Source organism: Ranitomeya variabilis, chromosome 3 (genome assembly GCF_051348905.1).
Source record: "Ranitomeya variabilis isolate aRanVar5 chromosome 3, aRanVar5.hap1, whole genome shotgun sequence".
Classification (NCBI taxonomy): domain Eukaryota; kingdom Metazoa; phylum Chordata; class Amphibia; order Anura; family Dendrobatidae; genus Ranitomeya; species Ranitomeya variabilis.
This window is the reverse complement of record NC_135234.1, coordinates 511,303,545-511,319,051: the sequence shown is the minus strand read 5'-3', so window position 1 is coordinate 511,319,051 and position 15,507 is coordinate 511,303,545. Positions and strand designations below refer to the sequence as shown.

Here is a 15,507-nt window from a genome sequence, read left to right as displayed (position 1 = left end):
GTACATACACACACACACACAGTGGGGGGAAATAAGTATTTGATCCCTTGCTGATTTTGCAAGTTTGCCCACTGACAAAGACATGAGCAGTCTATAATTTTAATGGTAGGTTAATTTTAACATTGAGAGATGGAATATCAAAAATAAAATTTGGAAAATCACATTGAATACATTTTAGACATTTATTTGCATTTTGCATTGAGAAGTAAGTATTTGATCTCTCTGGCAAACACGTAATACTTGGTGGCAAAACCGTTGTTGGCAAGTTCAGCAGTCAGGCTTTTTTGTAGTTGATGATGAGGTTTGCACACATGTCAGGAGGAATTTTGGTCCACTCCTCTTTGCAGATCTAAATCATTAAGATTTTGAGGCTTTCGCTTGGCATCTCGGAGCTTCAACTCCCTCCATTAGTTTTCTTTGGGATCAAGGTTTGGAGACTGGCTAGGCCACTCCATGACCTTAATGTGTTTCTTTTTGAGCCAATCCTTTGTTACCTTGGCTGTATGTTTTGGGCCATTGTCTTGCTGGAAGACCTAGCCACGACCCATTTTTAATGTCCTGGTGGAGGTAAGGATGCTGTCACTTAGGATTTTACGTTACATGACTCCATCCATTCTCCCATTGATGCAGTGAAGTAGTTCTGTGCCCTTAGCAGAGAAACAACCCCAAAACATAATGTTTCCACCTCCATGCTTGACAGTGGGGATAGTGTTCTTTGGGTCATAGGCAGCATTTCTCTTGCTCCAAACACGGCGAGTTGAGTTAATGCCAAAGAGCTAAATTTTTGTCTCATCTGACCACAGCACCTTCTCCCAATCACTCACACAATCATCCAGGTGTTTCTTGGCAAACTTCAGACGGGCCTGCACATCTTCTTGAGTAGGAGGACCTTGCGGACACTGCAGGATTTTAAACCTTTACGGCGTAATGGCTTAATGTGTTACCAATGGTTTTCTTGGTGACTGTGGTCCCAGCTGCCTTGAGATCATTAACAAGTTCCCCCCTGTAGTTTTTGGCTGATCTCTCACCTTCCTCCTGATCATGGATACCTCACGAGGTGAGATTTTGCATGGTGCCCCAGATTGATGTCGATTGACAGTAATTTTTTATTTCTTCCATTTTCTTACTATTGCACCAACAGTTGTCTCCTTTTCACCCAGTGTCTTACTTATGGTTTTGTAGCCCATTCCAGCTTTGTGCAGGTCTATGATCTTGTTATATATATATATAGTATTTTTTTTTATTTTTATTTTTTTTTTTTTTTACAAATACATGTCTACACAAAAAATTTTTTTTTATCCAATGGCTCATTTTCTTATGGTGGTTTCCCTTAACTTTATGTAGTGTGAAAAATTAATCATAATGAAGTTTTCATTTACCTGGAGTAAAATACATGCATATATACCGGTAAATGATTTATTGCAATCTATCTCTTCTTCGGTATCTGCATATTTTATAAAATAACTCTTCATCCTCCTGTGCTCCTTCATAGTGACAGTCCTAGCAATATTCAATGAACTACGTGCAGACGTGGATCTATATGCACTGCTATTTGGGGAAAGTGTACTTAATGACGCCGTAGCCATTGTGTTGTCTTCGTGAGTATTATTTCTTTTACTTTTTACTAAAGCTTAATTATTGTAGCACCGCAATATTCCAACAATAGACTATTGTGAGCTGTATGTTTGGGTTCAATGGCCGCCCCCATGTAGTGAAGGGTTAGCGGCCATTTCTACCTTCGGAAAGAACTCGCATGTTGACAACAATTATTTTTGCCAATATACCAAGAACATCTTCACACTGTGGATATTCTGCAGCTTAAGGAGTTTATCTGGTTTTAGAAAACCCATCTTCTCCAGCTGCAGTTTGTTTCACTACATTTTACTTCTCTCCCACCCTGATTTTTTTTTTCCTGTGAACTTTTATCTCCAGACCCTCAAATCGGTATACCATAGTTTTCTATTTTATATAAATAGATATTTGCAACATGTGAATTGGGTTTTATAAAAGCTTTCAAAACCTGCTCATTTAAAAGCCAAGACACCGGTGTGAAGGGAACCTGATATGCTCGAAAACAATGTGTTCGTTTAATATGATTATCTTGACTTCTAGCAAAGGAGTTAATCTAAGTAGTTCTTCCTTTTGACCCATATGTGACTCTGCTACCATCCTCTGTTTTTTATTTTCTATATTTTCTCTATAGGTCTATAGTTGCTTATCAGCCGACTGGTGAGAACTCGCACACATTTGACGCTGCGGCCTTTTTCAAGTCTGTTGGTGTTTTTGTTGGCATATTCAGTGGATCTTTTGCAATGGGTGTTTGTACTGGAGTCGCCACGGCTCTTATATCCTTTCTTTTGTTTGCACAGAATAACAATTACCTGTATAAGGGCAAAAATTGGAATATATGTGTGTATATGTGTTATTACATATTATGGATGACCCGTACCTCTATGTATATCCACCAATATAGAACATGGCTGTGCGTGATCTAAAATGATTTTCATCATAATATAAATAAGTGTCAACGCACAATAGACAAAACCTGTGTAAACCTACTGGTCCTGCAGCCACGACCACTCATTCACTTTACCGCTGCAGCCAATCATTTGCATCCAGTTCACACATTGTACATGCCAGCGTAATCTTGGAGGATAAGGATTGATTGCAGTGGTCATGTGAAATATCTCATTGTGGAGCTTCAGCAGGGACGACCATAACTGCATTTCAGGAGAGAATTTTAATGGGCTAGTACGGTTTTTCTATTTTAACATATTTCTGCCTTTTGTTTGTTTTCTTGTTTTTAATCCCCTGCAACTCTTTAAAAAGTATTTCTGGGCCAGGCATGAATTTCTGCATTTAGTCTAACATTGAGCAATGTTCACACTGTTAGGATTTGCCTCTGAATGCTTGAGCAGTTGTCATGTGACCACACTTGTGTGATTTGCGTATTTGCAGTCTCATACCGTCCCTTTACTCATCTACTGACCTCACTAGAGCACTCAGAGAAGCAAGAGAAGTAGCCAGCTGGCATGTGATGTGACTGCAAGTGTGTAAATCACATATGAAAGGTCACATGATGACAGCTTCAGCAGGCAACCGGAGCCGAATCCTGACAGTGAGCATATTGCACACTGTTAAAGGGGTTGTCCACTACTAGGACAACCTCTTCTTGATCAAAATGTTTGGCCTTATACAATAATAAAGCTTAACCTCGCCTCCCGTACTGGTGCCGTTCCAGCGGTGTCAGCACTCGCTCTCCCCTGGGCTCTCGTGCGGTGTTGTGACATGTGGTGCCCGGCGCCCAAGAGAGCGAGTGCCTACACAGCGCCGGCACGGGAGGGCAGTATCAGCTTTATTTTTGTGGGGGCCAAGCTTGGGGAATGAGAAGATGTTGTCCTAATAGTGGACAACTTCTTTAAGCTGTTAAGTTTTGGTAACCTGCAGTCACTTAGATGGAGTGCAGGAATACATACCTTGCATGGAAAACCCCTTAAAAGTTTTTTTTTTCCCCTAGTTGCCTTCCACGACAGCCTAGGAGGTTGTCTCCATATCCTAATGGGGGACAGGAAGCACAAGAGGTTAAAAGCTCCTCCCACCTCCCATTAACCAGTGTCTTTCCTGTTCCCCATGGGGCATGGAGAGGTTCCTGGTACGCTGCGCGGCCGGCTCTGGCAGTGGTACCTGTAAACTTGTGCCGGGCAGTGGTGGTCGGGCCCTGGGCTTCCTCCTCCTTTTTCTGCTCCTGTCTCCTCCGGATTCTGGGACCGCTATCCTGGTCCTCCTGCGTCCCCTTGTGGGGATAAAGCGGACCAGTGATCCCCTGCCAGAGGCCTCTCTGAGCTCTCCGGCGTCTCCCCCTCCTGTGCGCGCTGTTCGGCGACCCGGAAGTCACGTGGTGCTTTGGCGCTTCACTTCCGGGTCGGGCGCTCCTGTACAGGAGCGTTGTCACATCCGGGATTCCGGACCTCCGAACGGCGTGTGAGGCACGCTGCATCCTCGCACGCCTGCCTGGGACTGCGGAGGGGGAGGGGATGGCTAATTGCCAGGCGCTGGGGCAGATTTTATTTTCTATATAAAGCTGCAGAAGACGTCTCTCAGATAAGCCTGCTCAGCATGGAGAATACGTCTTTTCCTGCAGCTGCAGAGCCCGGCAATCGACAAGCCTCAGTAAGTGTGGCAGGCACGTGTCCCATTTAAGGGTGGGTCTTAGAATACTTTCTCATACTTCTCCCCCTCTCGTTTCAGGGAGACAAGCCTGTCCATAGATCCGAATATATACACATATGGGGGCACCACAGATATATAATTTTGGGATCCAACCTGGGCCTAAGAATATGAAGATGCAAAAAAGAAAAGAAGCAGCAAAGGCCAAAAATGGGGATCACCAAACAGCAGGAATGTATACAAGAAATCACATTATTTTATTAAGGTATAACACAGGAAAACAAACTTTAAAAACATTTAAAAACAGTAAATGCCCAAATTGGGCCACATGCCTGAAATCAAATATAAGGGGAACAATACGTGAATAGGTGTACACCTGGTCCCAAGTATCCTATATGGACAGCATATTAATCAACGAATATGGTATAGAAAACACATAGGCACTGTGGGAAACACATATGGAAACGTGGTGCTATAAATATATATAAATACATGCAAATACAGCAGGTCACAAAAAGGCAAATAATAGAACCTCAGAGATAGCAGCAATAGAAGGTGTACCAACAGTATTTAAGAGCATTTTCCTGAAGCAGAGTTCGCATCTCGGCTTCAGGAAAATGGCCGCCGCGATCTCCATCTGCGCACGCGCGGCATCCCGCGGCCATTTTCCTGAAGCCGCGGCCAGCAGAGCGCCGCTTCTGCGCACACGCGGCCAAAGGAAGATGGCCGCCCCCACCGATCACCAATGAAATAGTGCACATCGCGCTCTTTTAACTCCCCTGTGCAGTGGATTCGGGACCTTGGGCATGCGCAAACCACTACGCCACCAACGGAAAACTAAGCAAGATCTGGGGGAAGACACCACGCCCTTTTGACCAGACCAGCCTGATTGACAGGCGAAAACGGCTACTTTGGTAACGTATTTTGGCAGCATAGGTGGGGAATCAGGGTCCACAAAATACACTGTTGTAATGCACAGCTCAGGCCCTATTTAACAGTATTTTTATCTCATACTGAAAAAACGGGGTGACAGGTGCCCTTTAAACGGGAAGATGTCCTACCTCATAAAACTCCTGAAATCAGAAAATACCTTTTTTCTTCTGAACATATTGAAGAGTTGGTGTCCGCAGTGCAGAATACTATGGGGCTTAAAGAGGAACCCGTTCCTCAGACTATACAGGATGAGTTATTTGGCATACATACTGATAAACAGACTGGCTTTCCCGTACATAAGAGTATCATTGATACTAACCACCCCATCAGACTTTAAATAGGTTTCCTCTGGATGAAGACTTAATTAAATGGATTATCCCAAAAATAGATGTTCAGGTGGCTAAGGTGGCAAAAAAGACTGCCCTGCCGTTCGAAGACTCCTCCCAGTTAAAAGATCCTTTGGATAGGAAGATTGAAAGCCTACTTAAAAAATCCTGGGAAACCTCCACCTCAGCTCTCAGGTTTAATATAGCATCTACCTGTGTAGCCAGGTCTCTCTTCCGCTGGATGGAAGAATTAGAGAACCACATCTCTCAGGGAACTCCATTGGACTCCTTGCCTATTTTACATAGAGCAACTGGTTTTCTTGCAGACGCCTCCATGGAATCAATCCGTGTAGCCGCCAGATCCTTAGTCCAGACTAATTCAGCCAGAAGAGCTCTCTGGCTCAAGATGTGGAGTGGAGATGTGACTTCTAATATAAAATTGTGCTCCCTTCCCTTTAAAGGAGACTATGTTTTCGGGCCTTCATTAGATGATATCCTGGAAAAAGCCACGGACAGGAAAAAGACTCTTCCTGAACAGAGACCTCCCAGAAAGCGTTTTTTTCGGCCCTCCCAGTCTCAGCCCTCCCAGGCTAGGGGCAAAGGGAAAATTGGTAGATGGAGCTATGCTAAGGGGAAACCCAAGAATATCCTTATCCCCCAGCAGCCACAGCAAGAAAAGCAATGACTCCGATCCAGTAGGGGGGAGGCTTTCGAAGTTTGTTCACAGTTGGCGGAATATCTCCAACAGCCCCTGGGTCTTAAGTGTTATCCAGCAGGGTCTTTTTATAGAGTTCGAAGCCCCCCTCCCAGGATCCTAAGAGTCACCTTCCCGTCATCTCGGGAGACTCAAAAATTGATGTCAGGGTTACAAGACCTGATGACCTCGAGAGCAATTTCTATGGTCCCAGTAAACGAACAGGGAAGGGGGCATTATTCCCGTATATTCATGGTAAAAAAGCCCTCCGGGCAAGCCCAAATTCTAATAAATCTAAAGTCTCTCAATCAATACATCACCTACCGCAAATTCAAAATGGAGTCAGTAAAATCAGCCATTCCTCTGATAGCTCCTCATTCGTATATGGCAACAATAGATCTCAAGGATGCCTACTTTCATATCCTGATAAATCCTTGTCACAGGAAGTATCTGAGATTTGCGGTTCAGCTGAATCACAAGATTCTACATTTCCAGTACAGTGTTCTTCCCTTCGGGATCTCCTCAGCCCAAGGGTTTTCTCCAGAGTCATGGCGGAAGCAGTATCTCATATCCTGAACCAAGACGTCGCCATAGTACCTTACCTAGACGACCTTCTAATCATTGGTCCTTCAGCCGAAATTCTCAAACAGAGGGTTCCAGAACTCTGAACATTCTACAACTCTTGGGTTGGGTACCCAATCTAAAGAAGTCTCAACTTCTCCCATCGAAAATAATAAGGTTTTTAGGGGTCCTCTTGAACTCAACAAACCAAAAATCTTTCTTACCGGAAGATCACCGGGAGAACTTGATATCCAAAGTTCTAGACTTCAAAAAACAAAGGTCCCCTACTCTGCGGACAGCAATGTCTCTTCTAGGGTCTATGACAGCCTGCATACAGTCAGTCCCGTGGGCTCAAGCCCATTCCAGAGTTCTGCAGGCGCAGATTCTGGAAAACTGGAATGGAAATCCAAACTTCCTAAACAGAAGAATCTACACTCTGGGGAGAGTAAAAGCCTCCTTAACCTGGTGGGTGATCCAAACAAATCTTCTCAAAGGTGTGGACTGGATACAAACTCCCTGGTGACAGTAACAACAGATGCCAGTCAAAGAGGCTGGGGTGCTGTTGTATCGCAAGTCCCATTCCAGGGTCACTGGAATAAAAAAAAAAAGCTCCAATTCTTCCAACCTCAGAGAATTAATGGCGGTGGAGAAGGCCCTTCTAACCGCAAACAGTCTAATCCCATCGTTCTGTCACAATCCTACAAATCCGGAGAAACATAGATTCCATACTTTGGATGTACGTCGCATAGTCTTATACTATTTAGAACAAACTAAATCTTTCAGAATTGACCAAAATCTTTGTTCATTTGTCTGGCCAAAACAAAGGCAAAAAAGTAGTGAAGAATACCATTGCCAACTGGATAAAAAAGGCCATAACTGAAGCATATTTAGCTCAGAATGTCGTGGTACCTGCAGGCCTAAAAGCTCATTCCACCATATCTACTTCTGTCTCCTGGGCTGAAAGGGCTGGTGCATCCACGGAGCAGATTTGCAGGGCTGCAACATGGTCTTCTCTACACACCTTTACTAAACATTATAGATTGGACTTCTGGTCCAACCGGGATCTAGTCTTTGGCCGGAAAGTTCTCCAGGCCGTGGTCCCTCCCTAAATACAGAATTGGTTGGCATTCCTCCTGGGCTGTCGTGGAAGGCAACTAGAGAAAATAGAATTAGACCTACCGGTAATTCGGTTTCTAGGAGCCTTCCACGACCGCATTAATTCCCTCCCGACATTCTTGGATATTTTTCTAAGAACCTAAAAGGTAACCGGTGCTATGGTATCAGTTGTAAGTCACTGGTTAATGGGAGGTGGGAGGAGCTTTTAACCTCTTGTGCTTCCTGTCCCCCATTAGGATATGGAGACAACCTCCTGGGCTGTCGTGGAAGGCTCCTAGAAGCCGAATTACCGGTAGGTTTAATTCTATTTATTTTTTTTTTTCTGCTTTGCTTTTAGTTGTTACTAATTTCAATCATAAAAAATAACAGCAAAGCAAAGTTACTTACATATTTGTTATTTTATTTCCTCGTTTGTTTTTACAGCTTCTTACAAATCTGTCCTGGCAGACTATGGAACAGATGTTGCTATGCTGCTTTCAGACATGTGATTTTCCATTTTATACATTTGTATATCTGTTCTTTGAGCTTCCTCAATGCATCACTCTATGGTAACAGGAAACTATCAGAATTCACAAAATATGAGAAAAGACTTCAAAAGGAACTGGGATCACCACAATGTCAAAGTTAAAGAAACATTTTCTAAAGTTACCACATGTTGCCTGTAAAGGGAACCTGTCACTAGGTTATTTCCACATAAAGTGCAGCTATATAAAAAAAAAAAATAAATAAAAAAAAAAAATGAAAAATCTATCTTGTTTGCAGATTCCTAAACATACCTTTTATTATACTCGCAGACATTTCAGGTCTTGATGTGGCACCTGTTATCATCTTACGTTCACAGTCCGCCATCCCTGCTTCGTGTGGGTGACTTGTACAAAGTCATCCCCATGGTGTCACCATCGCTCTGCTGCACAGGCGTACTTCTCTCTGCCCTACCCAGATCAGAGCATGGATCTTATAGTGTGCATGTGCCGGGAAAGGCTAAAGAGCGCCGATGACCAAGAAATCAAGCCAGCGCATGTGCACTACATGCCTTCGGCGGAGTAGAGAGAACTTCTCTTGTGAAGGAGCATCATCGGGGACACTGTGTGGATGACGTTGGACGCGTCATCCACACAAAGCAGGGAAAGAGGACGGTGATCGTAAGAAAATAGAAGGCCCTGGACCAACACCACAGACGTCCATTGGACCACACTGCCCCATCTGTGAGTATAATAAAAGTTTTTGAGGGGGATTTGCAGACTGGATTGGGCACTTTTTTACAGCATTCCAGTGTGTTGTAAAAAAGAAAAAAAAAAAAAAGGCCCTAATGGTGGTTACAGTACTTCATATAGTGAAAACCAGCAAAAGTGTCCCTTCAAATATAGGGAGGTTGTCTAGTATAGAACAAAAATTCTTGTACCTATAAATTTGATTTAAAAGAAAACAAACTCCCATTCAGGGTCCCAATCAATAAACAAGAGTGGACAGGGACTACAAAGAGTCAGTAGGTGATTGGGACAGCAAAAAATGGTGCTAGGTTCCCCAAAATCACTATTGGAATGATGAAAACCAGCAGTAGGAATCCTGCCTTGATGAAATACATCTTTATTATTAACCAATAAAACAGCTCTAAAGAAGATGCATAAAGCGTAAGAGCCGACTTTGTCTATAACAAGAAGGTTTATGTTAGTGTATGATGTGATATCTATGGCATGGGCATCACATTCTGACTTGTGCATAAGCACTTTATATTCTAATATTTAATAATTTTATCATTCCCTTCTATGCGGTCATTGCCTTTCATGCAAAACAGTCTCTGAGCTACCGTGAAGGAGTGGGCAATATTTAAACTATTTTCTCTACTTTATTTAGTGTTTGTTCATTGTCCAATATATTTGTTCCTTGCATGAGTGACTTTTGAGATCTCCTTATTTTCTTTCCTTAACTGTCTGGTAACGTAACCAAGTTTACCAAGCTGCACTGCTTTCCTTTATTGGAGACAGCTTTGTTCTTTCTATTGTCTTGGAGCACATTTCTCCTGGCTGAAGCTTGTGGCTTTACAGGTAGGTAATGTTCTGTGGATGTACATACTCTATATGTACATGTTGTAAATTTATAGATGGAGAGCCAACGTGCATCTAAAGATTGGTTAAAGGGAACCTGTCACATCATATATTCCTACTAAACTGCCCCAATGTCTTGGAGGTCAGCAATGTGCATCACAGCAGCTTACGGTGCACGCGCATGTAGGAAATTAAGCTTTTCTTTATCTATTACGCTTTGTTTATATAGCACCATGATATTCCACAGCCCTTTTCCACAGGAAACTGGAAAATCCAGAGGAAACCCACGTAAACACGGGGAGCAGATACAAACTGCAGATGTTGTCCTTCTCCCTGGTCTTCTATGCTCATTCCCAGGGAGCTGGTTGTAAGCTCAGAGGTGCGGGATTTCCTCGATTATTGGGGTGACGTCAGGGCTTTCCAGTCTGGTAGGCGATTCGGCAAAATTTAAAAAAATGTTTAACTTTTGTGTTGGGACTGTCAGCTGGAGAAGAACGTTAGTGATGCACATTGCTTGACCTGTAAGACATTGGGGCCAGATTAGTAGGAATGTATGATGTGACCAGCTACCTTTAAGATTCACAGGTTGGAGACAACCAACTATCATTACAATAATCGCATCTAACATTAGGCCTTTAATGAATAATATACAACCAGTTTCTTTATGGAAGTTCATATCTTTTTAACTTATGAGGTTATTTCACTTTGCTTAAAGATATACAATTACACATAAACGTGTATCCTGTTTCTGACCGTGCGCCTTCAGCAGCTGTCTGTTTGGTCAACAGGTATTTTTCCTAACCTCATCATACAGATCTCTGCTCAGTTCACCTGAGTGCGTGCATAAGTTATTTTTTGGGGAGAAGGAGGAAGCTATTTCCACACACCAAACATTCTTCTCGATGTCTGCCATTTGCTATACGACTTGCAGACATTAGATCGTCTGTCTTTACAGATGTCTGGTTCAGCCGATCTTATTCTAAATTGTTAGTAAGTCTAATGATAAGCGAAGGTGCTCCGGTAAGGTGTTATCCGCCATGCTCGGGTGCTAACCGAGTGTCTTCGGTGTCCTCAAATAATATGTTCTAGTCCCCGCGACTGCATGTCTCGCCGCTGTTCCACAGCCACAGGACCTACGGGGATTGCCTGTTTGTTAGGAAATCCCTGCTCCTGTACTTTGGCTGTCGAATAGCGGCAAGACATGCAGCCGCGGAGACTCAATCACATTTTTCAAGCACACTGAAGACACTACGTTAGCACCCGAGCGTGGCGGATAACACCTTACCCGAGCACATTCATTGATCACGATTAATCACCAGTCCAGTGTGAATCTGGCTTGGTGTCGGTTTACAAAGCTTTATGGGGATATATATCTAAGCATGCTAGTATTAAGGGCCACAAAATCTAAAATCGGTGCTGAATTTCAGTACACATTATTTCCGCATGATGTATTTAGTTCTGTGAATTTAATCCTTCCAGAGCAAAATGTGCAGAACACTTGCACATCATTCTGCCAGGTTCATTTTTTTTTCATTCTTTTGTTTTTTTTTTTCTTCTAATAATCAGTCAAGTCTATAAGATGAGATGCAGAGTGAGAGATGGATCAAACTCATATATAGCTACCAGTGGCGTAACTACAAAGTTATGGGCCCTGGTGCGAACTTTCAAATGGGGCCCCCCAAAAAAAATATTTTCCTCCCAAATTCATATTTTCCCTATTCATTTTGCACACTATAGCTTTATTGCAAAGTTGTATAATGTGACCTCATACAGACACTTGTCCCATTATAGTGCTGCACAAATGTTATGGTCCCATTATAGTGCTGCACAAATGTTATGGCCCCCATATAGTGCTGCACAAACGTTATGGCCCCATATAGTGCTGCACAAACGTTATGGCCCCCATATAGTGCTGCACAAACGTTATGGCCCCCATATAGTGCTGCACAAATGTTATGGCCCCCATATAGTGCTGCACAAACGTTATGGCCCCCATATAGTGCTGCACAAACGTTATGGCCCCCATATAGTGCTGCACAAATGTTATGGCCCCCATATAGTGCTGCACAAACGTTATGGCCCCCATATAGTGCTGCACAAACGTTATGGCCCCCATATAGTGCTGCACAAACGTTATGGCCCCCATATAGTGCTGCACAAACATTATGGCCCCCATATAGTGCTGCACAAATGTTATGGCCCCATACAGACACTTGCCCCATTTGCTGTTGCTGCGATAAAAAAAAAAAAATCACATACTCACCTCTCCGTCGCTCAGGCCCCCGGCACTTTCAATATTCACCGCTCCTCGTTCCATTCGCCGCTCCATTTTCCGCCTCCTCTGCACTGACGGTCAGGCAGAGGGCGCGCACTAACTACGTCATCGCGCCCTCTGACCTCAGCATCACTGCAGAAGACTGCAGACTGCAGAAGCGGCGGCTGGAACGAGGAGCAGGTGACTATCGCGCAGCGCTCCTCTCTCGGTTATACTCACCTGCTCCTGGCGCGGTGCAGTCCCTGTTTCCCCGGTGCTGCTGCTGCTTCTTCCTGTACTGAGCGGTCACCGTTACCACTCATTACAGTAATGAATATGCGGCTCCACCCCTATGGGAGGTGGAGCCGCATATTCAATACTGTAATGAGCGGTACCATGTGACCGCTCAGTACAGGAAGAAGCCGGGGCGCCGGGCAGCCAGGGACCTGCAGGGACCGCGCCAGGAGTAGGTGAGTATAATTAGACAGCCCCCGCTCCCTGGCCCTGCCAACCCCCTCCTTGGACTGCCGCATCATCAGGCGGCCCGCTGGCACCCCCCTGTCGGCTGCGCCCGGGGCACATGCCCCGGCTGCCCCCTGGATACGCCACTGCTCTGACCTGCCTACCGACCGCGGTAGTTACGCCCCTGATAGCCACAATCCTCTCTCTTCACTTCTATGTGCTTGATGAATATATCTATATGGGAGAGTTTTTCTCTCTTGTTGGGCTGGTGGTCTTGATGTTAGAAGTATTTGCTTTGCTGTTACTCTAGAATTGACTTTGACACTTTTCTTTTGCACTTGCAGGAGTAGTCGCTGTTCTATTCTGTGGCATCACACAGGCTCATTATACATATAATAATTTATCGCCTGAATCTAGGAATAGGACTAAACAGGTAATGACCTTCCTTGCTCAAGCTTGAAAATGTCAATTTGAAATTGGTTGTGGCATATCACATGTGTGATCTACAGAAGCGGACGCCAGACTTACAAATCACCAGTATAAATGTGCTGCTGTGAACTTCTCCTGTGCACACAATGCAGTTTACATTTTGCTGCAGCTAAAGGCAGTATACAGTTGCAAGGTTTAATTCCAATCTGCTTGTTTCAGAGCTGCAAGAATCCTAAGGGTATGTTTCCACGGTCAGGAAACGCTGCTTTTTTGACGCTGCGCAGAGCTGCAGCGTCAAAAAAGCAGCGTCCAGATGTTCCAGCATAGTGGAGGGGATTTTATGAAATCCCGTCTCCACTATGCGTGGAAACCCGCACGCGGCGGCCCTGCGACTCCGGACATGCTGCGCGTCTTTTCAGATCGCAGCATGTCCGTACACCTTGCGGGGACGCAGCGTCCCCGCAAGGCATATCACAGGGCCCTATGGGACAGAGCGATCATCCCGGATGTGAAGAGTTAACACATCCGGCATGATCGCGTCCCAGAAAGGGGGCGGGGCTTAGCGCCGAGCGGCTTCGCCGCTGCGGCGATACCGCCGCCCCTCCGGACCGTGGAGCCATACCCTAAGGGAAAAGTTCATATGATCTCATTGTGGCTGCATTTTGCCAATAATATTGCTGCCTCAATTTCCGGCGTAACAGTGGGTCTCATGACCCCAACTAAGGGTATGTTTCCACGGTAAGTAAACGCTGCTTGTTTGACGCTGCAGCGTCAAACAAGCAGCGTCCAGATGTTCCAGCATAGTGGAGGGGATTTTATGAAATCCCGTGTCCACTATGCGTGGAAACCCGCACGCGGCGGCCGTGCGACTCCGGACATGCTGCGCGTCTTTTCAGAACGCAGCATGTCCGTACACCTTGCGGGGACGCAGCGTCCCTGCAAGGCATATCACAGGGCCCTATGGCGAGGGGTGCGATGATCCCGGATGTGTACTGTACACATCCGGCACCATCGCGTCCCATTAAGGGGGCGGGGCTTAGCGGCGAGCGGCTTCGCCGCTGCGGCGATACCGCCGCGTAGCCTTAACGTGGAGACATAGCCTAACAGTATCATAAGCAGGTATAGTGCTGTTAGTTTGGGTCACCAGATTTCACAATACAAACTGCACACATTATTTTACGGATATTAGGCATGATGAGGCTAATGTACGTACTTTGAAAAAAGAAAACCTGACAGATTTTCAGAGCACCGTATTTTTTGGAGAAACACGCACTTTTTAGCAAGAAAAAAAAATCTTGCTAAAAAGTGTGTGCGTCTGATAAATTGAAGACAGACTTGATATAGAGAATACTGACAGTCCTCCCCAGACCCTGGGAGAACTGCTCTGGAGAATGAGCTACCAGGACCTGCATGTTGTCTGCACATCCTGAGTAACTGAAAGACTTTTGTGATCATTCATATACTTTGAAAGAATTCAAAATGTATGTCCGCGAGCAACACATAGCAGCGTGTACTTGCATGGTGAGTACAGCAGTGTTGTATAACTTTTAAGTGCTGTGTGTGTGTGTATACATAGTACGGTACAAAAGTAATGGAGCAATATAGGGAGCTAAGTATCTGTGAGAGGTGCACCTTTCGGTGAAATATGGTAGCAGAGAGATTAAATTGGATGACGCGATCTCCATTTCTCCACATGCACTTTAGGCCACTATGGCTTTGCCTCTATTGATGGTCCCCTGATGAGCCCCTATATCAGGAAGGGGTGAAACGCATAGGGACGTGGACTATGAAACAATTTACGTGACTCAAATAAGTAACTTGTTTTATTTTCTATAGCTTGCTGGCCACAAACATTTATGGCAATAGATTTGATACTATATGTGGCACAGCGGTACCAGGAGAACTTGGTGAATGCATATATCTATTGTACTGTACCAGAGCTTGCTATGAAACTATTTCTATTCCTTTGGCTCACAATTTACTAAAGAGTAGATCTGGATGTTAATTTGAAATTAGAGGACAATATATACCTAGTCATTTTGGATTTGCTCTTTTTCTTAGTCATACCAATGACAGTTACAGCATGAGCCTTTAATATGAGGGCAATTTGTAGCCCTTGAATGGATACTGTTTGGCAACTCCCAATAAATTCTAGTGAATACTAGAGGGTTTATTTCTATTTTCTATCTTAGGAGAGGCTATTTTATATATTTTTATAGCCAAAGGTATTAGCTATTTGTGTGCATGGTGGTCTTGGGTTGGGTAGCTGACAGGGCCTTCAGGGATAGAAGGGACAGCCGTCGCGGAGTGGGGGCGCCGTGTCGACCTTAGGGTGCCAACCTCCACTGTCAGGAAGGTACAGCAGCGTGTGTATGACTTTATTAGGGCCACATTAGGTTTGTGTACCATTCTCTTTAATCTGGCGCCTTCCAGATTAGTACCCTTGTACCGATACCCAATTTCAGTTTGGTGATGGTAATTTATGTATTTGTCTAGTGTTGATCATTTGGTCTTTTTAAA

General features: G+C 44.5%; 1 protein-coding gene across 2 annotated transcripts in view; it reads left to right on the top strand.

Moving 5' to 3' along the window:
- The window catches only part of SLC9A7 (solute carrier family 9 member A7), a 143,587-nt gene that overhangs the window by 84,738 nt on the left and 43,342 nt on the right, over positions 1-15,507 (top strand). For both annotated transcript variants that reach the window (XM_077296896.1, XM_077296897.1), the window contains exons 6-9: positions 1,493-1,598; positions 2,204-2,345; positions 9,737-9,842; positions 12,903-12,991. In XM_077296896.1, coding sequence (XP_077153011.1) covers positions 1,493-1,598; positions 2,204-2,345; positions 9,737-9,842; positions 12,903-12,991 — 443 coding nt within the window. The remainder of the gene's footprint in view (positions 1-1,492; positions 1,599-2,203; positions 2,346-9,736; positions 9,843-12,902; positions 12,992-15,507) is intronic.